This window comes from Lepisosteus oculatus, chromosome 6 (assembly GCF_040954835.1).
Source record: "Lepisosteus oculatus isolate fLepOcu1 chromosome 6, fLepOcu1.hap2, whole genome shotgun sequence".
NCBI lineage: Eukaryota > Metazoa > Chordata > Actinopteri > Semionotiformes > Lepisosteidae > Lepisosteus > Lepisosteus oculatus.
Window position 1 is genome coordinate 21,624,857 of NC_090701.1, and position 23,469 is coordinate 21,648,325.

At 38.4% G+C, this 23,469-nt stretch overlaps 2 protein-coding genes across 9 annotated transcripts in view; one reads left to right on the forward strand and one right to left on the reverse strand.

The window, feature by feature from the left end:
- Positions 1-1,888, reverse strand: part of asap1b (ArfGAP with SH3 domain, ankyrin repeat and PH domain 1b) — a 152,349-nt gene extending 150,461 nt beyond the window's left edge. For 3 of the 5 annotated variants that reach the window (XM_015354450.2, XM_069191061.1, XM_006634314.3), the window contains exons 1-2: positions 1,600-1,888; positions 1,046-1,132 (exon numbers count right to left, since the gene is read on the reverse strand). In XM_015354450.2, coding sequence (XP_015209936.1) covers positions 1,046-1,104 — 59 coding nt within the window. In that variant the 5' untranslated portion in view covers positions 1,105-1,132; positions 1,600-1,888. Of the gene's footprint in view, positions 1-217; positions 259-1,045; positions 1,133-1,471; positions 1,536-1,599 lie in introns of those variants that run through there. The other 2 variants (XM_069191060.1, XM_069191062.1) reach the window with 2 other exon arrangements.
- Positions 1,889-15,144: 13,256 nt separating this feature from the next.
- nfx1 (nuclear transcription factor, X-box binding 1) overlaps positions 15,145-23,469 on the forward strand; it is a 32,011-nt gene continuing 23,686 nt past the window's right edge. For all 4 annotated transcript variants that reach the window (XM_015354495.2, XM_069191064.1, XM_015354494.2 and 1 more), the window contains exons 1-10: positions 15,145-15,305; positions 16,065-16,988; positions 17,567-17,728; positions 18,627-18,704; positions 19,390-19,495; positions 19,658-19,729; positions 20,008-20,147; positions 20,423-20,522; positions 21,426-21,643; positions 22,070-22,167. In XM_015354495.2, coding sequence (XP_015209981.2) covers positions 15,287-15,305; positions 16,065-16,988; positions 17,567-17,728; positions 18,627-18,704; positions 19,390-19,495; positions 19,658-19,729; positions 20,008-20,147; positions 20,423-20,522; positions 21,426-21,643; positions 22,070-22,167 — 1,917 coding nt within the window. In that variant the 5' untranslated portion in view covers positions 15,145-15,286. The remainder of the gene's footprint in view (positions 15,306-16,064; positions 16,989-17,566; positions 17,729-18,626; positions 18,705-19,389; positions 19,496-19,657; positions 19,730-20,007; positions 20,148-20,422; positions 20,523-21,425; positions 21,644-22,069; positions 22,168-23,469) is intronic.

A 23,469-nucleotide genomic window follows, 5' to 3' on the forward strand; every position in this document is an offset into this window, starting at 1 on the left:
TGCTTTGAATCCCGTCTTCGTCGTTGAAATCTCCATTGCATACTACGATGCAAATTTAGTGATGGCCCTGCGTTGTTTACAGTACAAAAAAATAAATTGAAAAAGGACAATAAGGGTGGAGCATGCCCCCTTCAAAAAGCACAGGCTACCGCTACGACGTTATATTTCTAACCGTACTAGCCCAGAAGGTGCTTTATCTCCGACTACTAAAACCCACCCGCCTTCGCTTTCGTTCGGGCTCATCGTTGAGAAACACGCCAGGGTCTAACCCTCTGCTGTGCAGAAAAACCGCAGTGCCCCATATATCCCTACAAGTAATACTGATTTATTGCTATTTTTGGAGGCCCGCATGGGGGATTATACATTTACAGTATTATACTATGGTAATGCATTGCATTCCGTGAGCATTAAGTGTTGCATTAAAATAAAACAATTTAATATGGGAATTATCACGTTGTGTCGTAACATACTGTTTCTCTTACAAAGTGTAATTTCCTTTCAACTTCACATTTAAGCATTTTTTTTCCAAACAGACAAGGGTGGTGACAAACAAATTCTACGGATAAAGCAGCGCAGGCGAACAGTTAAACACGAGTTACTAAGTATCCCTGTGTGTCTACTTCTGTCGACGTAACACTTTTCATTCTGTGATATCGTGCCCCGACCCTCTGTCAAACTCGGTGGGCGCAATGATGCACTAGCGCAGCCTACAGGCGATCTGTAGCAGAGAATGTGCAACAACTGTAATTGAGCAGCTGAAGTGTTAAAGCCACGGTTCCAACGATCTGTTGAAAATATACCATTGCTGAAAAATATTGAGTCAAATTTACAAATACTCTGTTACGGTCTGTTACAGCGTGCACTCTGATTTAATTAACTTGAGCTCACGGCCTGTGCACCTTTAGCATTTTAAATGTGTTATGCCGGGCTTTCGAGTATAAGTTGTTTCAATTCGCAAAAGGCGAAAGAAAAATAAGCACAAAAAAAGACATTAACCAGAATGTAAGCAAAATGTGTGCAATAAATTATGTTAATCCTCTCTTACCGGTTCCATAGAGAATCTTTTGATGAAAAACTCGATAATCGGGATGATGAGGACCGCATGACTTTACAGTCACCTTAACAAAATTACCTGAATAAAATAAACGAAAGTCACTTGAGATACCATTAAATATATGCTTTTTGTTCTCATATACGCACAACGAACACTGAAAACTGCCCAACAGTTTTAATAATCGTCTGGAAATAGTTAAATCCTAAAAAAAGTTCTATTAATTAAAAAATATATTTAGAATATAATTTGTTAAGCATATGTACTATCATGATCAGAATAACTGTTAGCCAAATACGTCTTAATGCCCATCACACAAAGGGAGGGACAGTAGCAGAGATAACGGTAATAATGTTCACATGGCGATATGATAATGAACAAGGCAAGAAAAAAACAGGGCGTTAAAAAAGGCTCTAGTACCTCAGCAAAAAAGTTTTCGGTGGGCACGTTCCCATCTAAACGAGATGACCACAATGCATCTAGATGTATGGAAAATAAATATTTGAACAATGTAACAACAGCCACGCCTAATTTAATCACTAACTTACCAAGACTGCTGCAATTCCAATCACAACCCTTACTTTGTACGGCAAATCGAAAGCCAGTAGTTCCTGCAAAGAAGACAAAATATCTCCAAATGCCATCATATTTCGTTCATTTTGTACATGTAACTTAATCCAGCGACAGGAAAGATTGTATCCATTTACTGCAGAAAGGGTTCGAATAAAGAGCAGCGATTTGTCTTCATGTGGGTCCCGAGAATAGATCAGCAGCCACGCAGGGGCAGGAAGGAAAATCTACCATGTGAGCATGGTTACATGGCCAGTTACAATGGACAGGATCTGGGAGCTAACAGCACAGGAACTCAGGAAATCCAAAACTCTTCAACAGGAAATCTGAGATCCCTGTAAACACACTCTATGGAGTGATGCAGTATTTCCTCGGCGTTTATTGGCATTTAGCTCCGGTTTAAATGTTAAGATGTCGGAGTATTGGAACATTATCCGGGAATTTTAAATAAATCAGGCTACTCACTGTGTGCGTTTTGTACGCATATTTTGTAGTCATTTCGGAAAACGACTGTAAAAAACGTCAAAATGTAATAATTATCGTGAGGAGTATTAATATTACTCGAGTGTCATACAGTATAAGCTCATAAAATGTTTTGTGAAGATGCACGTAAAAGACCCATCAGTAAAAAAAAAGGCAACATAGTATTTCAAAAACTAAATTAAATATGTGTTTTATAATCTTGTAAAAAACGCATTTGTATTATCCCGTTTTCTGTGAAATCTTAATGGCTGGTTTCAGATGCATTTTGTCCGGATTGGATATTTCTGTTTTTTAGCGATTGCTACTTCTGGGTACCCCAATGCCATGGGAAGGTGTTCAAGGTTCTTCCGCTTCACCACCCACATCGGATGCCATTGTCACAGCTTGGCTTCAAAGTGGGTGTGAATAGGGTCTAGCTCGACGGATTTTCCTTGGTGTCACTGAACGTGCCTTCTGCCTCTGCACATGTGGAACATAGCCCGTGACTGCTTGTACCAGTTTAATGGTTTCAGGACTTCCGACCTTTTACCAAGCTAGGTAAATGTACAGTAGGAACACCGCCTGGCCTCTGGTCTGTCTTTCTTTTACCCCAACACTTTAAAACGTGAAAATGAAACATGGACATGAAATGTTATTCTTACAGGTACTGTACGTGCAGTAGAGCATACTGTATCTGTCATGAACAGACTTTCATAGTTCAGGTTTATTTGAAGACGATTGAGCAGGGAGCTACATCAACACGCATAGGCTGCAAAGGAACAGGCAAAGATTAATCCCATGCTGAAAGGTAAAGAAAAGCCGCTCAACGTTTCGACTGTGGAGCCTTCTCCAGGTGTGAGGAAGAGTGGGGAAGTAGCAAATAAATAAGGAATAGGAGAACAAAAGAACGGAGTACGTGAGAAGGGGCAGGGAACAGTGAGGAAATCGGCATAAAGCAGGTGATTTGGGATTTGTATTGCTCTTCACAACACAGAGCTTTATGGGATGCATTCGCCATTCACCAGTACTCTCTGTACTTTCCATTTCCTTTAATGACCTCCTGCACATGTTGGCATGACAGGAATATCCTTAAGGACACGTTATCAGTGCGTGGCCTTTATGTAGCCAGAGATCCTCCTGTTGTTTGTCAGTTGAAGCTTACATAACCTCATAACCTAGCCATTGAGAAGCACAAAGCAAGTCTAATGCATGTTTTGCAAGGTTAAACTTATTCTATGTAACAGATTTGATAAGGCTGTGAATGAAATCGCTTTTGTTGAACATATAATTAAATCAGAAGCACCTTAAGAGCTGGAAATTGTTGCTAATAGTTCCAATTAATACAATAATTAGTTCAATTGTTTCCTTATAAGCTGACCTTATAACCTCCAGATACAGCAGCTTTTTTTTGGTCTGGACATGGATACCCCAAGTCTACTTGTTTGTAGGACCTAACGCAAAGCTTTTAAATCAGAGAGGTTTTGTAATGCTAAAAATAGAGGAAATAATTAGAATATTTTTACTGTTCATCCATACAATATCAATAAGCCACATACAAGCACATAGACAATTTAGATGTTTTGTCTAAATTAACCTGGCCATTATTTCTTCGTAAGGTCAGAAGAAACCCCACCAAAAACCTACATGATCAAAAGGAGAACATCCTAACTCCACACAGAAGGTGACCCGGTCAAGAATCGAACCCAGGATGTGAGAGCTTTGAGGCAGAAGTGTTAATCATCACTGTGATTAAATTGTTATAAAATCTATCTTCAAAATTTTTTTTAGAAATACATTCACCCTGTCACCCCAAAATAATTTCCATTTCAATATTACTGAAAGAAACAATTTTATAATTATAAAAAATAAACAATAATGTTTTCAGGTGTGTAATTCCACAAGCCTGTATACAGTACTCTATGATACATCTCTAGATGTTTCATTAATCAACAACTACAGAAATAAAGCAAATTCAGAAGCATGATATATTATGTTTTTTCCTTTTATTGTTAAGGATAATACTTATTAGTATTTTGCACGAGTATTTGCTGTTTTGCTCAACGGAAACTATCATGATATCCTGCACAATTTATTATATCCTGCCCAGACTGGCTGAAATACAGCCAATAATATCATTACACTGTAAGTGTATTTACTTATTCTGACTGATTGAAAATCTTATAGCCGTGAAAGTAAAGGAGACAAGCAAGAAATAATGCACCTATACTCATTGTATAATTTTTGTAACATAAATGTTTTGAAAGGACAACTTTTCCTGATTGTGAAAGTCTGTATGTTTGAAATCCTTTTTCTGTACAGCAGCATAGTTGAATTAGTCACCATTATGTTGTAGATTGGCTAATTAATCCCCCAGATATTAGACAAATTTCAAGTATGCCCACACCCTTCAATCAGGTAGTGAAACTCCTATCTACAGACATAGCACTAATGCCTGTCACATCCGTAAATGTGTACAAGCTGGCCATCTTCAGCTTATCCCAGGTTCCTGAATATCTTACTCAGCATTTCTGTACCACACCATACATTGATAAAGGGTTTCAGACAGACAAAAGACAGATTCAGCAATTCTGTGGAATTTTGTTACACTTCCTAGTCACAACTGTTAGATCTTCGAATGAAATATCTTTTTTAAACATGTTGTACAGCAGATTGTTTCACTTAAACATTTACTGTGATCAAGTTTCTACTTTGAAGACAGATATTGGAAGATAATAGCGATATTTTTTCTTCCGAACTTTTGAAACTGCACAGACAGACAGATTAGCAAGTTCATACTAGTCAGATTTACCAGAATAGACAAACCATTGAATGTGTGACCAGAACTGTGTCAACCAGGATGGTAGGCTGGCCTGCACGCTCAGAAACCCTTTTGAACGTCGCCTTTTGAACTACTGAATCTATCAAATTGGACTTTACAGGTTTCATCAACATCCAAAGCTTTTTATCATTTGTAACTAAGATGTTGTTACAGTACTTTTTTATGCCTGCAAGAAATCACACACTATTTTGAAAAACATGACCCATCATGCAAACTACTCTTGCTCAAAATCTGTTTGGGCAATTAACTCTAAATTGTACATCTCTAGCTTCAACAGGATGAATGTATAAACCATAATGCCAGTCTGACTATCTTTTTCTTTGTACTCATGCTAATGCTGTTTAAAAACCTCTTGGGCAATTAAATCTGAGAGTGGTAAGTGCCATTCTAGTGAGAATACCATTAACAGTTGACTGTTACTGTCATCCTTGGATATACTGTACCACATACCATACACAAGTACCATTTTGTTCTTGAAACTCTGTGTCTGTTTTGTGAACTGCTACACTGATTGGATTAAAACCTGGTAGATTTCATGAGCATCAAAAGCCGCGTCTGTCATGCATAGCTGTGATATGTTCTCAAAATTCAAATTGTCATAATTTAAGGAGCCATTACACACTGATTGACTTGAAACAGCAGGTTTCATCACACCTAGATATTGCTTCCTAATTGTGCCTCATTGATTGTAATGGTACTTTATATACACCGCACATGTAATCAAGCGATTTGCAAAATACACCCCAAAACATTATTTATTCTTTGCCAAATCTGTTTGGTTTGGTCATTTAACTCCAACTTTTAAATATACAGAAGCAACAATGCAATTATAGTATAATGAAACAGGATTTCTGTACTACCCAGGTGACAGCCTGACTGCCATTTTTGTTTTCTTGTTAATACACATCCTATACTACAAACTGCTCCTTTGAAAAAACTGTTAAACTACTTAACTGCAAACTTAGCAGTTAGTATCAAAAGTATCATTCCAGTGGCAATCTGATGGACATTTGTCAAAGTGGGGCTCCTGAATCACTATTATTATCAAGCTTCGAACTACTGCTGTTGAAAAAGCACTCTTAAAGTATGCTTCAGGTTTATCACCCTAAAACCGGGTTCAGACTTGCTTCTCACATGTTGTAGGTAAGGGACGCTTTTCACATCCACAGCAGACAGCGGGCATCCAAACCTGACAGTGTTATTTTAATTTCCCTCTGGGTTTTCTCCCAGTTCACTCACACTTTTAAAGTTAGTCAATAAGGATTCGCCTGGAAGCTTTCAAAAATGCTTAACATTTTCTAGATTTATGTATGCAATCACCAATTATTATTTTTATACTGTTCCAGTTAGGCATAGCCTAACTTTACCAGTTCAGGCATCACAACATTCCTGGATGGGTAAAGACCAAGCTTTTAAAATGGCACCAATTCATTGGCACCTACTGTAGTAGACCCACAGCCATCCAGGGTAGCTGGACACTTCAAGAGAGAAATGTTGCAGTTTTCAGTAGCAACATTACAGGGCCCCAAGCAGTCAGGCATGTATCAAGGCCAGGTCAAAACCACACAATCCTGGCAATTGCATGATTTTGCATGGGGATTCCTAGTCATGGAATTGTCCAGATGTACACATTCATAATATATATGCAATATACATACTGTATGTGTTCTACCAAAAAGATGACATTGATATTTTCAGGAATAACCCAGATTTTAATGTACTGCTTAAAAAGACTTAAACATTTTTTGGAACTTATCAGATGTTATTATCAGAGTCAGAGGACATAAATGAGTACAGGACACATGGAACCAAGGGGCTGATAATCAACGATTTAAACTTTTCACAAGAAATCAAATTAACAATAGAAAAGGTAGAGCTGGAACTCAGATTTCCATGTAAGCCGGGGTTAATCTGCACATCCTACTGTAAACCAAACAAAAACAGAGAGAAGTGCTAAATTGGTCTGGGTAAGATGTCAATTAATTTGTATGACTGAAAGATCTGAAAGATCCTGTTGGGTGGCACAGTGACATGGGAGTTAGCAATGTCACCACAGTGCCAGCGTTGCTGGGTTCAATTCCTGGCGTGCTATCTGAGTGGAGTTTGGATGTTCTCCCCATGTTTGCATGAGTTTTCTCTGGGTTTTCTGGTTTTCTCCAACAGTCCTAAAACATACTGGTAGGTTAATAGGCTTCTGGGAAAATGAGCGAGTGTGTGCGTTTCTGTGTTTGTGTTTGTGTGTGCAATGCACTGGACTAGCGTGCCATCCGGGATGGATCCTGCCTTGTGTTTGTTGAATGCCAGGCTATGCTCAGGATCCCCTGCAACCCTGTATTGGATGAAGTTGTGAGAAAATTGATGGATTGATTAAGTTTTATTTGAGATGCAATTGCCACATGTAAAATTCAACTATGGTGCAAGATTGATTTAACAAACATTCAAATCAAAATTGATTTTACAATTTAGTAACACATTCATCATCTCATCATCTCATTTAAGATATCCTCCCTGTATTGATTTTTAATTCTTTATCTGTACACACTGAAATAATGACCAAAGCTGATCTTAAAGCAGAATTATACACAGCCAGGTCAAAAAAACAAATCACAGAAAAATATACACACAAAGACACATGAAAATGGACATTTAGGACAGAAAACAGAGACCATTTATTTTCACAAAAGGTTCTGAGAGTCAGGGTGATGCTACTCAGCCATACTGTTGAAGCAGATTGCCTAGGATCTTTCTAGAATGTATGGGTGAGATCCTTGCATCTGTCCAGTTTCAGCAAAGTGAATAAAATGGGCAAAATAGCTGTTCATGATTGAGCCATCTCAAAACCTGAACTTGACAAGACACAATATGAAATCTTTATTACTTTGATTTATATGTCACAGTTGTTCTCCTAAGTTTAACAAAGTAAATTTGAAGTTTTAAAGCTATAGACAAATACTCTAGACTAGAGAATTCCTCTACAGAATTTTGCTTTGTTATTTGCAGTTTCCTTTTCTCTGGCCTAACATTTTGCTTTGTTAAAATCATAACTCATTCAGTAGTCCAGAGAAAGTCCAAGAAAAGCCCTGTAATGTCTCTGGTTGATTATTAAGAAAATATATATGTTTTCAATGACCCAGTGGGTCTGCTGACTTTGTGCCTAGAATGTTTGCTCACCCTCAAGAATTATCTGTCTTTTGCAAAGCCTTTGCTTTGAAACTGTGCCTCTTAGGAATGTAGGCTTAATCATTCCTCTTGGTGGTGTTTCCCTTTTGTCCAAGACAGTGGGTAGATAACGTCAACAGAACAGAAAACAGGAAGATGAAATGTAATAGCCTTCTCAACTCATGAATCTCAGAGGATGAGGACTATAAAACATTGACACTGACAATGGCATGCAGCTGGAGGAACAACATTTACTTTTAACATACAGTACAGTACAATTTTGTCTCTAAATTTAGAAAGGAAAGTGTAAACACACAATCATAAAAAGACTTACCATTCATGAGTGTATGTATTTTGTTCTGAAGGCAGTTTGCATAGAAAACAGGTTAGGTAGAATAAAAAACAACAACTTTTTTTTTCTTGGATTTCAAAACAAAAATACAACAGAAAGATTCAATATCCAGAGGCCACCCTGGTATACATTGTTATGACCTTTACTAGTCTGAATCTGATTGAATCAATTTGAATCAAAATTGATCAGAGATTAAATCTGATTGGCTAGTACTGGCCTTGAATAAACGTGGAACACAACCTTGTTAAGGTTATTTCTGCAAAACATTATGCCAAACAACATTATAGTTTGAGAAAGATCCCTTCTTTAATAAAGGTAAACAAGACTCTCAGTGGGTGTTTATGGTAATACAGATCATTTACTGTACATCTTCTAGACAAAGGGGAAGCAATTAAGAAAAGCAAACAAAATGTTAATATATAGAGTTAGAACCATAGAATTTAAGTCAATGGATGTTATGAAAAGCACGTACTGTATAATGCACTAGTAATGTCTCATTAGGAATACTGTGTACAATTTTGGTCACATTATATGAAAGTTTATGCTGCTCTGGAATCTCTTCTCTGGACAAGCAACCAGATACAGTACATTCCAGGGTTTAAGGGAATGCCCTAGGCTGACAGGCTGAAACAGAGGAGACTACAGGAGACCTGATGCAAGTATTTAAATTCCACAAAGGCATTGATAATCTCAGCCCAGCTGTTCATTTTAGTGAACATCCATCTCTCATTGGTAAACTCTCTTACGTTTTTTTATGATTTTTGAAATGGTATTCACAATTCACATAAAATCCAATATTGTTGCCAAGCCATGTGTAAGCTACAACTTCAATCAGATTTCTGACAAAACTTTCCTGTGCACTTTCATGTATTTTCAGAAAATGCAGTTACTTTTATGGAAATATTTAAAATTGCAAAAACAATAGTAATTTGGGGTTTCTATATGTGTTCCATATACTCCATTGCACTATCTAAGGAGTAATAAGTCCATTTGTCATGAGAAATTCAGTCCAAAGACATGCTGGGACATTTTTAGGGTAAATTTAAAAAATATATATATTCTAAGCAAATATTGAGTAATTTCTGAAGTAGTAAATATTTCATTCAAGGTGGAGTCTTCACTTGAAATTCACTACCTGATTAAAGAACTTTCCAGAGGTAGATTCTGAAATGATGAGAAAATTCCATCATTGCACACAGACAGAGGCCCCTCAACTAAATGTGTGGTTCATTAAAGTAATTTTGTACACCTAAATTAATTTAGATTTGCCACAGCAATGAATACTTATGCAATCATAACTTCAATTTCTGTTACAAATTGATTATCTGTTTACTTCTTCTTTTTGTTGTTTTTTTGCTTTGAACATATGGACTGGCATGTCTAGGACAGGTCAAGATTGTCCTTACTGGGACAGTAGCTGCTGTTTAAAAGTGTCACGATGGCAAGTTATTAAGCATGGCAAAGGTCTGAATACTTGTGCAAGGCACTGTATAAAAATTCCCACATACAGTATATGTGATCAGTAGGAACCAGAACAGTCTGCAATAGAAGCTTCAATTCTACATTTGGCAATTAGGAGGTCAGAGGCGAGGACATTTTTATTGAGCATACTGTACAAGAATTCCTTCATGTGTTCGATACGAAGCATTGACTCTCTTCATGCTTTTAAAGGAGTTTTGCATTCGATCTTTGGGTGAAGTTAGAGATTTTCTGCACAGACAATATTTGCTATACACTACTTAAACGGCTTCCTACATGTTTCACATCTCCCCCATCATTTTCACATCGGACCCTACATTGCAAGGTTCTAAACCTGAGAGTTTAAAGTTCACAGTTAAGAACATTCCAGGAAGCTGAATTGAGGTGATATCCAAAACTACTGACATGTAATGTTACTATGTAGTGGAAAAAATATGGGTTTGTAGAATACTTTTCTCAGGAAAACTGATTATTTCAATTTTTATTGTGAGATAACTATATCAATATGGCTAAAAACCAAGGTAAATATGTCATGCTAATTGGTTTCCTTTATGCTACACTTAATGAACATTTAACATTTAATAAACATGTTTAAGAAAATGGATGAATAAAAAAATATAATTATTGTATCTTTGATATGCTCCCTGGTACATTCTGAAAGATAACATCTTTCCAAAGACTTCTAACTTCCTATTTCTGTCTCATACTATTCTGCTTTATTTCTAAATTCAGATTCCCATAATGCAACAAGGTTTTTAATACAATTGTGGTTTGAGAAGCAGGATTACTGAAATGTTGCATCCAACAAGTAAGTGTTGCAGATACAATTATTTAGTCTGAATTGTACTTGTATTGTATTGTATCCTTCACTGACTGACTTAGAGTTGCTCCTAGAGATTATGATGTAACAGTCAACATCTTTGTTAACTGAAACAGCCTGTTGGCAGCACATGCTATCAAAAAGCTAACCATTTATTCTCCCAATGTTTTGTTGGCACATGTGTGCACTTAACAACCACCCATTTGCTGATACTGGCAATAGCACAGTCCTGCATGTACCATATGTGATCATCTTTTTTATTGTGGCAATTTCCCTTCTTGTACATAATTAGGTACTTCACTGAAGCTACCCAGGTGTAGTAGACAAAGAAGAAATCGTGTTTCTATCAATCCAGATTTATTTTATATACCTTTCAAGGAAAACCACCCTCAGTTCCATGCCTTATGGAATAAATAAGGTAAATTCATGCCACCAAATTAGAGCAATACCTTTTAAGCAGCTGTTCTCTTAGGCCAGCTGGCAAACATTCAGATTGATGAAAACGTGTAATAGCAGCAGATTCTGGGGATTTTAAAAAGGTGATTTGACAATTAAGTCTAGGACCTGATAGGGTATAGCCTTTCCACCACTTTGACTCTTTTTAAGATGACATAAAAGGAAGGGAAATGACACTTTGATTGCTATGTTTCTTTTGTGTATTATGTGTGAATGGGTGAAATGTGCTAGTTTACCCAAAGTAAATCCTTAATGCAATATAAACTTAATTAGTCTGAGCATTTCATATTGAAAACTCTCACTAGACAGAGATATAAAGGATTAGAATTTATTCTAAGAAAATTAACACTATATCTGCATTATTGACCAGGTCAATTAGGATAGGAACAAGCCATCAGTGAGTTCTGTGTTCATGCAAGAGCTACGCTTGGCAAAAACTGTAAGACATACCATTAAGTATCCACAGCCGCATTTGGGTTCTAATTTTAGTGGAGCAGGAAGCAGGAGGATTCTCACAATATAAATTAATCAGATCTAATTCATGCATAAACGGGCAGCTTGTGAATAATGCATTAAATGCCTTTACACATTCCTCTCTAATTGCAAAGCAACTGGAGATAAAATGTTTAGCGTATTTTTGAAATCACTTTTCAAAAGCATAACGTGGGTGTAAAGGGGCTAGAAATAAAAAAAAACAACAACATGAATAAAGGAATTAAACCACAGTTTGCAGAATAAGAAAATTGATTTCTTTATTACCATTTAAAACCAATGGCAGGGATAACAAACGGTCTGCGGGAACTGCGCTCAGTGTTCAATAGTAAAGCTGTAATGTTCCAGAGGGGGTATCGCCCTGGTGTTGCCCTTACATATACAGGCGTGTTTAGATATTCCATGTGAAAGAAATAATGGAGCCAGCTCCTCAAAAGATACACATGGCTGTTTCTTTGTTGGGTTTGGATGGCTAGGAGAAGCGACTTTAAAATGATTCAAGATTGTATCAGATGTCACAGACGGTATTCACACTGCTTGGTACTGGAGCGCATATGGCCACCATTGCAGGTGGTTCCAGCCGGCTTACCAGCGTGGTGACGTCACCGCCCTTCCCTGTGAATAGCAGGGACTGCAGCCGTTGGACTGAAGGGAGATTTCCCATTAGTTCAAGTGGCTGGGTCCTTGTTGAGTGACACCGGAGGCCTGGGTTTGAGTCCCCAGTGGTGGGGGCCTGGCCTGAGGTGGCAGCGGTGAGGGTGCATACCCACATGAACCTGAGAGCACTACAGTACCAAGTCCATTTCTCACGACTGGGTTTTGAAACCTGCAAATAGTATTCAGCAGAAAGTTGAGTAGTATTCAGCAGAAAGTATTGACAGCGGTCCAGACAGGAACACAGGAGTTATTAGATGACCAGCAGCATCCCTTTATCTATAGGCCTCATCTCATCCTCAATTTTTCTGTGTGACCTACATTTAATAAATTTTACACAGTGTGTTTGTTAATCTGATATTTTGGTCCTGCAACATGGTTTTAATTTTTGGAAGCCTTATCACCATCTTGAAAATGTAACTAGCATCTTTTATATTATTACTAGATAATGGTGCCCTCTGGTGCACAGGCCCAATACATACAGCCAAATTGTACATCACCCACTCAGGAGTTCTGACATTCTAAGTTAATCTGCAAAGAATATCATATCATATACATATCATACAGTATAAATACAGAGTCCCTATCAAATGTAGAAATGAAAATCTTAGGGCTTATCTGTTACAGACATTGTGGCTTAATTGTGACTGATATGGCCAGTTTCTCATCTTATGTTGTTAATACATAGGTGTTCAGCTCCACTTGTGTCATGTTTTGGAATAGCCAAACTCTTCTTCCAGCTGATGTCTGAACACACTTAGCTCCTGTGATGTTTGTACCCACCAGCTGAGTCTTAAGAGTGCAATCAGTGTCTGGATAAAAAATACGGTTGTGTCTAAAGTTAGGTTTAGGCTTGTGTGTGGATTCCCTATATGTCTAGAGTTTTTTTAAGCAGGAGGACTAAGAACACAAAATGACATTCCAGCCTCCATACATGACCTAGATTTTTGTCAATGAAATCTCCAAGCAGCATTGCTGTGTTTCTTGGAGAATAATACATGTTGCCCTTTTTTCAGCCATCTTCAAAAATCTTTTTCTTCACCTTAAAAATACAACTGGAATTCTGTTTAGTTTTTAATTTGTGGCCTGTTTAAACACTTTTAAAATTGTAATGATTATACTGACTAACAAATATTACCTAACGTATCCCTATGTCAGTTTATCTGGGCTTTAGAGACTTCAACTATCCCTAGATTAATCATAACCCTTATCAAAATACCATTTCAAAACTGAATTTATCTTTTGTCCAAAATGTTATTTTAAGAAGCAAAATATTACCTAACGTATCCCTATGTCAGTTTATCTGGGCTTTAGAGACTTCAACTATCCCTAGATCAGCTAACTTTAAATCTCTCCCTAATGGAGGTCTACACATAGAAAAGCAGTGTTTTTTTTTCCAAAGCTTTAGGGTTCAATTAAACAAACAATTACATGTGTATCGAGTACATTTGAATAATGGTGGTCTTGGACTTCAGTATACAGGTGTAAGTATCAGTGGATCATTCTTCTAATCCAACCTTGTCTCTGTTATCCTATTCAGAAAGTGAGTTAAATGCTTGCTGTGAACAAATATGAGGGGGAGCGGTACTGTATAATATCACTCTGTAACAATCCAGGCACACCCATTACATCATTCTATGACTTCATCTGAAGCTCTACATCACTTTTAACTGTAACCCAGTCCCAGTCTTTCAAATGCTTCAAACTCAGAACCCAGATGACACACTCCCCAGAAGAGATCTATTTTCTTTGAATATTCCATTCCTGTTCTTACATGAACAGTCCATTCAACCAGAAATTCCTTGATCCATTTGATTATACAGTATACAGTATGCTTTTATTCCTAAATTGTTCAATTTCATTAGAAGTTCCTCTTCTCATTAAAGTGTCATAAGTCTTTATTGATAAAAAACTGCCACCTAAGAAAAGTTTTTTTTTATTCAGCCCTTTAATCTAAAATGTTCTCCTTTTCCCAAACCCACTTTAATGTGAAAAAAATGATGACTTTACAAAAAAAGACCTCCTAACCACAATTTTTCCTATTAACTTGCATGCATTTGTTGCCAATGCAATAGGACAGTTGATTTGACTATAACACACCGATTTCCATACTATATTAAACTGACAAAACGTATATAGTACACCATCTCATCTTGCATGTGAAAACATTTTGTATGATCTTGATCCTTACTAGGAGATGTTTTTAGAAATAATAATTTATAGATCTAAGATATAATTTAGTATTAACTACAACTGTTAACCTTACTTAATAATTTTGTTAATGAGTTAGCTTTTTCTAAATTTGTTTTATCAATATCTAAACCTTTTAGTTAATTTTCTCTTATTCTTAATTTTCTTAATTCGTAATTCAGGAATATTCTTAAATTTACCTACACCATTTATTATCTAAATTTAAACCCCAAAACATCAACCACAGTATTTTCCTGAAGAATCACAATAATTTATTTTCTTTTATGTCTTTTATTGCATGTTTAATAACCCGTTGAGCAAAGGCTTTCTCATTTTTACACTACATAACTCTCTCTAATGTCAGGTTATGCACGTCGCATCCTTTCTTTATTGTCAAAGCACAGACTTCATTCCTTCAGGGTAGAAATCCGTTTCCTGTATGATCGATATAACTGCAGGTTGTGTAACTGCATCACTTACTGCTGCCGCTATCCATATCCACGTCTGTCTTAAACAGAATTACGTTAACACTCCTCGGAAAGAGTCCAAGAAGCCTACAGTATTTAAAAGCTGTCAGAGGCCCCAGTCCTATCAATAAAGTTTAGGTTGATGCAATCACAGTGAGCATGCGCAGAGGTTTGTTGTGTTGCGGGGATAGGAAGTTTGTAGGCCGGGTTCATCTATTATGTAAAACCTCAAGAAAAGAAGACGTTGTTACATATCAGCAGAAAAAAACATACTTTACGCTCCATTGGGCTTTAAATGGCTGAATCTCTAGAAGGTATTTCATTTAAACTTTTTATTAGCTACCATGTTACTCTATGCTAGGTTATTTTTTATAATCAAATTTAGTCTTTACTATATTGGCTTCAGAGCTATCAGTAATGCTTTTGAGGTATTATTGCTACTGCTTATAGTAATAATGTCCGATTTGACATGTAGAACCAAACGGGATGTGTACATGTCGACTTGTTGTCGTGGGACCAAGTCAGCGATGTGACAGATCATGCTGTTGGTCAGCTCACCACATGGTTGCCTGTGTGACCTCGTAAAACACGGTGACAAAACCTTTTTTTCCCCCAGAATAAATTATCTATTAAAATTAATTCAGATTTTTTTGTGTGATTTATTAAACTGCAAGATTCTGAAAAGCCTGCTTCGTTTGTAGATATATTACCTAGTGTCTAAACATTATCATAGCTGGGTCAGAGTCCAGAAACATATTTGGTTCATAGTTACACTGAAAAGTCAAACCTACTAACTTTGTACTGAAGGAAAAAATGACACATTCGTTTTATATAAACGCTGAGAGATGAGGTACCTTATAAATAAACCTTGGAAATCCACGTTTGTGCTCTACACACAATAACGTATATTCCCAATTTTTAAACTAACGTCAGTACTTTTTGCAGACATAACCCTACTGCAGATTATTACAGAAGTACAGAAAATGTTTCTCTCCGTTGTCCCTGTATAAGATTGTGATGTGCTTTTAGAAAAATGCTGATCTGTGCTTAAGTTTCCATTTTTGTTCCCCCAGGGGAACTGGATTTGAATCCAGATGCAGCTGATTTTGTGCCTGAAGAAAGACACAAGCAGAAGTCAAGGAGGGAGAACCCAAAGTCAGAGCACAACAGAAACAGGAGTGGTCACTACGCAGGTCCTCGATCGCAGCATTATAACAGGCCATATCACAGTAACAGGCCTTGGCATGAACATGACTCCCGGAAGAGCCACAGTCCTTCTCAGGACCATGCGGAGCGGGGAGAAGGCAGTAGAGGAGCTAGAAGCCACAGCTTTCAGGCACAGAGATGGCAAAAGCCCGGAAGTACAAGGAATCTTCCAGCAGATAACCCTGACCCCTCTGGGGGCAACAGGACAGAGTCTTCCACTGAAGTGTCTGGAATTGGTGGGTCAAACTGGAAGACGGAGAACCAGAGGGACAATTATTTCTACAATGGCCCTCTTTCCCAAGAGGAGATGAGAGATGTAAGGCCCAAAAAGACAAACAAGTTTGCTGCTGCTGAGCCCAGGAGGGGGGCAACCGAGAGGGGAAGACGGGCTTTTGTCGGGGAGACCCGGACTGCGGAGGACTGGTCCAGCACGGTGTCCACAGATGCTGGTAAAGAAGTTGATGGGAAGGGTCAGAGGACGGGGGAAAGGTATCGGGACCACAGCATGAAGAAGAACTCCCCGAGGCACAGACAAGAGCACGAGGAGGAGACCTTTAGAAGACCAGCCTCCTACAGGAGCCTGGCAGGCAAACCCCACGCGGCTTCCTTCAGCACGTCAGAGGGGTTGAGCGCTTCCCGGTGTCCAGAGGAGCCCAGCTGGAGGAGCGAGAGGGGACACGGCAAGCGTTTTCCACTCCAAGACCGTGGTCCGAAGAAACCTCAAAAGGCGGACAGGAGGCCTGTTTATAAAACGCAGGTGGACATGCCCAAGAGCAAGGAAACGCAGACAGGTGTGCCACTATGGTCATTTGTGTTTATTTCATTTTCCATATCTGATATCTGATAACATGAACTGATAACATGAAAATTAGCCTCTTATCATGAAGTATTTCTCTACATGTGTTTCACTGCCCTGCCAGTGTTTGGTTGGGATACTCGAAGCTACGTATCCATATTGTCAAATGCAGACAACAGTTCTAAAATGAGAAGAAATGCTTTTTTTTTGATTCCATTAAAATGCTAAGCATCTGTTTGCTTACAAAATCAAAAGAGCGGATGGAATAGAGTCTTCCTGACCACTTTCTCTGTGACCCTTAGCATTTTGGAGAATAAAGCGATGCAAATGAATGTGTTCAAAAGTCAGTTTGGGTGTCAGGCAGGTGATGTCTGGAAAGCTACTGCATATGTATTTGAGAGTGATCCCTTTAATAACCCGTATTCATCAGCTGTGGCATTGTCTGGCCCTGATCAGATGACTTCTCAGCATTAGCTCAAAGGAACCGAGTTTGACAGGTGGCGTTACGCAAGTTTTTAAGATGGTATTTGAGTTCTGTGGATCATTGTGCTTTCCCTCTCCCTCTTGGGGCAGGCTGCTTGATCGAACAGCTCACAGAGGAGAAGTACGAATGCATGGTCTGCTGTGAGGTGATCCGGTTGATGGCTCCAGTGTGGAGCTGCCAGAGTTGCTACCACGTCTTCCATCTCAACTGTATTAAAAAGTGGGCCAGGTCCCCAGCCTCTCAGGCAGAGGGTAAGTTTGGTCCTGGGGCTAGGGGACTAATTTTTTGTATCTTCCTGAGTAAAATCAAACCCTGCCTGCTACATTTAAATCACACTGCCTTGGGAAGTGTTGTGCAGATTTCATACAAATATTATTCAGATGGCTTTAAGGAAGGACATCAAATCCCATGACTAAACATTTTAGTAAAACATGATCTCACAATACACCCTCCTGAATGTATTGTATTGATTTATGTGGAGTCATGTTTATTGAAACATTAAATTAAGATCAAATCAATTTAATTAGACGTTAGAATAGCAGATTTTTAAAAGTGTTCTGTGTTTCAATCATGTAAAAACCAAAAAACCACAAATGACAGCCTTTGTAAATTGTATTTTTTCCCCATGGACATTTTCCCATTGATTTCTTAACCTGATTTTCACTGTCTGTGGAGGGTTCTAGATTGGCAGTTTTGAGAACAGTGACAGTGGGCGGGGAATGGTTAGCTAGGATTCAGTCATCTGCCGGGGTCCCAGTCTCTCCATCCGAGAGCATGTACAGTATTTAGCAAGGTCATGTAGAAACGGCCCTACCTGTAGTCTTTCTTCTGTGGGCGTCAGTTGATTGAGGTTGACAGATAAAAAGAAGAGAGTATAGCCGTACGATGATCATACTTTATTTCTCACCAGTTTTGGTTCCGTTTACAATAAGTAACATGATTGGACTTCATAACTTCTTTTTAAAAAAATCAAGATGTGCAATTTATCAAGTAGTTGCAACTTTTTTTGTTTTCCTTTTTTAAACCCACACTAATCAGTGTGCATTATGTGCTTGCCTTCACTGTATTGCATGTGCCATATTTTACTAACATAATTCTCAGTGTACTTAATGATGTGATTGAGTAAACCTTGTGTGGCTCTATTTCCAGATGGGAATGAAGGGTGGAGGTGTCCTGCCTGCCAAAATGTAGCATCTCGTGTACCAAACTCTTACGCCTGCTTTTGTGGTAAGTGAAATTTTCTGTTATCTTCTAAAATACCTTGGAGAACTTCATAAATTACCATTCTACATTGTGCATAATTGTGCATGTTTCTTCAGGATTATTTTTCATGGTAGTGGATGCACAAATTTCTTGTTTTTGTAACTTTTCTTTCCCAAATTGGCCATTGCGTTTTACATGCATTATACTGTTGTTTGATTGTTATTACAGTGGAATTCCACCTTTAAAATAAAAGCTGAAGTGTCAAACGGGGGACAGCGATAGAAGCATTCAGCAACAAGGGTCACTGCCAGAAAGCTGAGGATCACCTGGTGGTCAAAATCTAGACAAATGTCACAAATATTTATTTTTCCATTTTGTTCTGGGGAATTAGGGCCAAAGTCTGAAACTTGCTTTCTGGATTGAACATTAATGAGCCACACCCAGAGAAGGATACACAACTGAAAAAATGTTTTTCTTCTCCTTTTAGCATGGAATAAACCTTTACTTGTTCCTTTGCAGCTTATGCATGCTGACACAGCTACCTGAACTACTTAAAGAGCTTTAGGTTGTAGAACCACTCCTGCATTTTGGGAGATATTGTATTGTAAAGTCGATCAGGAGATGTGTAGAGGATTGTATTGCTCCTTATAATGATTTGTGTTTCATTAACAAAAAAAATAATTTATATGCTTTCAATTTAATTTTTAAGGCAAGGTTAATAACCCTGAGTGGCACAGAAATGAGATTCCACACAGTTGTGGAGAGCTGTGTGGTAAAAAGCGATCTGCTTTGGACTGCCCCCACCCCTGCAACATGTGAGTAACAAAATATATTGTTTCTATGAATTTACAATTGTTAGTTATTTTTTCTGTATACCCCACCATTTTAGAATTGTGAACTGTGCCTTGATGTCATTTCTCACAGCAGTAATTCCTGCTGTTTAATAATGTTTTCAAATGTTGTTTTTTTTTCTACAGTTTGTGCCACCCAGGACCATGCCCGTTATGTCCTGCTTTTATAACCAAATCTTGTGTCTGTGGAAGAACAAGGTAAAAGGCATTCTTTCATTGACTGTGTATTTCCAGTTAGCAACACGCACAAAGGAATTCTTTGAGTCAGTTTTCAGGCTTCCGTATGAACACGCAAAACTTGTAAGGAAATATTTTGTACTATAATGTTGATTTACTAACACTCTTTTGTAGTTGTAATTCTCACCCAATTAAAAAAATGAGCAAAAGATACATTATCTCACAAACCCTTGGCTACAAGCATTACTTGTATCCAAGAAAACGTTCTGGAATGAGTCTAACCCCTCTTTCTTCCCCAGTCAACCTGTGCGCTGTGGCCAGTCCTCTGCAGTGCTCTGTTCTGAGGTGTGTGAAGAACTACTGAACTGTGGGAAGCACACCTGCACCCAAGTATGCCATGCTGGGAACTGCCCTCCATGCCAGCTTCAGGTCACACAAGGTAAGCGGGCAGTGTTCCTGGGAGCTACTCGTGGTTTTCACAGATCGGGAAGCTAAATGGCAGATCGCAAAAGATTTTAGGTTTGATATGTATTGTCCGTTTTATTTCAGTTCAAATGAACTATATAAATGAGCAGTAAAATGTAAGATATCCTTCAATCTGGTTGTTTGGGATGAATTCGATGCAGCCTCTTATGCAGAAATGGTTATTGCTTTGCGGCTGGCATTCTTATTCAGATGAGCAGTGTTAATGACTTTCTGTTTTTGTTTTTTCAGTCTGCTATTGTGGAGCTGTTTCTCGGGAAGTGCTGTGTGGAACAGATAAGGATAACTTTGATGGATCTGGACACTTTTCTTGTCAGAAATTATGTGGAAAGTAAGCATCGTGCATATATGCTTCCTTATTGTGTGCATCAAACAGTTCAACACTGGGGAATAGCCTTACTCATATAGTGTATCTGCTTCTAAAATGCTCAAATGGCAATGAAGCGGTAGCCATCCATCCATTTTCTAACTGTTTTATCCAGTTCAAGGTTGACAACAGGCGCAAGGTAGGATACATCCTGAATGAGATGCCGGTTCATCACAGGGTACACACAAACACAGACACACTCTCACCAGAGTCAATTTTCCCAGAAGCCTGTTAACCTACCAGTATGTTGTTGGAGTGTGTGAACACGAGGAGAACATACAAACTCCACACAGATAGCACCTCAGGTCCAGAACTGAACCCAGGGCCCCAGCACTGTGAGGCAGCAAAGCTTTACACTCCACCACTGTGCCGCGTACTGAAGAAATATCATACAGACAAACACAACATCTAAATGAGCAGAAGAAAGAAAGCAGGAATTGCACAATCAGATGGAAAGTTTTATTCAAAAGGCACTAAATGTTAAATAAACACTTTTATGTCTCTGGCCCATTTGTATGTGACCTTTCAATGGAATTAGATGTTAATCAAAAAAAGGTGCTGGAAGAGAACGGATGTTTGGTTTTCGTTTTCTTTTCTGTAAGCGTACTGCTGGATTTGCTAGCTGGAGTTGCGCTTTGCACATCTGTGCCTCTGTGGACTATTGCTAACCCCCTCCCCCTTTAAAAACAAGAACAAAAATTCTACCTTAAGGGAGTCTATAAGAAAATAAAAACAACCGTCTACTGTATAACAATACAGTTTCCTTGTATATTGACTATTTCACAGAGCCATTGGTATTTTTCCCTTTATTGTATTTAAAGCATTTATATGCTATATTATAACAACAGATCTTTCTTTTTCTCCTAGAAAGCTGGACTGTGAGATCCACTGGTGCAGCCAGCTCTGCCACCCGCAGCCCTGCGAGTCCTGCCCCCGTCTCCCCCAGGCTGTGCGGACCTGTCCTTGCGGGCAGACTCCGCTGCTTAAGTTGATGGAGCTGGGCTACTCCGAGCGCAGGAGCTGCACAGACGCAATCCCTTCTTGCGGGAAGACCTGTGGCAGGCCACTGCCCTGCGGCTCTGCAGGTGAGCGCTCTCGCGGCTCGTCCGGATCAGCTCTCTCCCCGCCGGTCCAGTCTTGATATCGGGCTAGTCTTCCCGATTTGCTCTCGTGTGGTGGAAGAGAACTGAATGGGTCTTGAAGCTGAGCAAAAAGAAACCGAAAGCCTTGATTGCCTTTAGTTTGACTTTGAAGAAACAGTTTAAATAATTTAAGTTTTCACTTCCTGATGCTGTACTATTCAAACTGAAGTTTTGTCTCGGATGCATAAATTGGTAGTTCGTGCAATAAAATATTTGGAATACAGTATTTCTCTTGATAAGAAAATATATGATCATTTTTTATGTGGAGACTGCAGTCCACCTATTTTGTATGCAAGTAATGGCCTATTTAATACTTAATCCTTGCTTCAGCTTTAAACCACAATCCTTTTCTCTTCATCTGGATTGTAGATTCCATTCATTTCTGTGAAAAACTTTGCCATGAAGATAGCTGTGGTCCTTGTTCTTTGACTTCCATCATCAAATGCAGATGTGGCTTTAAAACCAAAGTAAGTGAGCACATCCAAGTATAAACTACAAGGCTCTCCCCGAAAATAATGCCCCATATTGTTTTGGGGAAAACAATATTTCTTACAGATAAATGAGGAAACTTCCTTTTCTTTTTGCAAAATGTAATAATATTCCCATCAACAATTGTAGAATAATAACACTAAAATGTTATGAAAGTTAGGATTTGTTTCTATCTTCTTTATCTGAAACAGTTTCCTCAAGTTAGTTTCTGTTAGCTTCAGGGCTAAAGATAGTAAGTTTAGCATTTTTTTGTGCACTGAACATCAGAAGAAACCTATTACTCCGTTTATGCTTGAATACATTTAGAAGAATAATGTATTTGTATTCTACATATTGATTTCATTTTGTGTGTCATGATTAATTGTACATTCATGACTAACCTTCATACTTGAGTGACTTTGACTGTTATATAAGCACTCATTTGCATCTTCAATGAGAGTTGATTGGTCAACGGTGACAGTTATTGGACTTTTTGAATGTCAAATCTGATGAAAGAAAAACAAAACAAAGAAAAGCAATGTGTGCCTTGTTTGTCAAGAGAACAGCACCTTTATACCATTGATATACTGGAGCAACATCTCACGTGTGCTTACAAGCAGTGTAACCAAGTCCTCTTCAGCATTATATTAAGTTTTTGTGTAGACCGCGCTCATGCACGTCAGCAGAACAACACATAAATGGCTGTATACAACAGACCAATTGATGGGCAGGTCAAAGTGTAGTGGTCTGGACAGGACTGTCGAATATCTACAGAACACAACTTAATTATTGATGGCAACCTCACTTCACAGGGCTCCTGTACATTGATATAGTCCTGTGCCCTGGCTTGTTTCACTTCCAGAGTCTTCCCAACATGACAGCGTCCTCATCCTGTTTGTATAAGTCAAATGGTCGTTTAGGGGTTCCAAAAGCAATGGGAAAGAATCCCACAAGACAGCATCTGCACCTCAGTGCTTGTGTTACTTCTAAAGGTGCCCACATGTACTATTAACTTTTGTAGATCAGTAGAGCCTCTGTAAATGAACACTGTTGATGACAAAAGTTAAAGGCATTATGTTGATGTTATCTCTGTCTAGTAAACTGTTAGTGCATTGGCTATAAAAGATTATTTTTATTATATGTTATTGTTACAAATGGGGGGGGGGGGTTACTAAAATGGTGAAAAGAGATTGTCTGAGCGGTTTAGTCAATAAGTGAAAAAATTCTTCATAAACCCCAACTTGTAAGTGATTTCACCAGAATATACCCGGGCGGTTGGTATAGTAGGAGGCACGTAAATT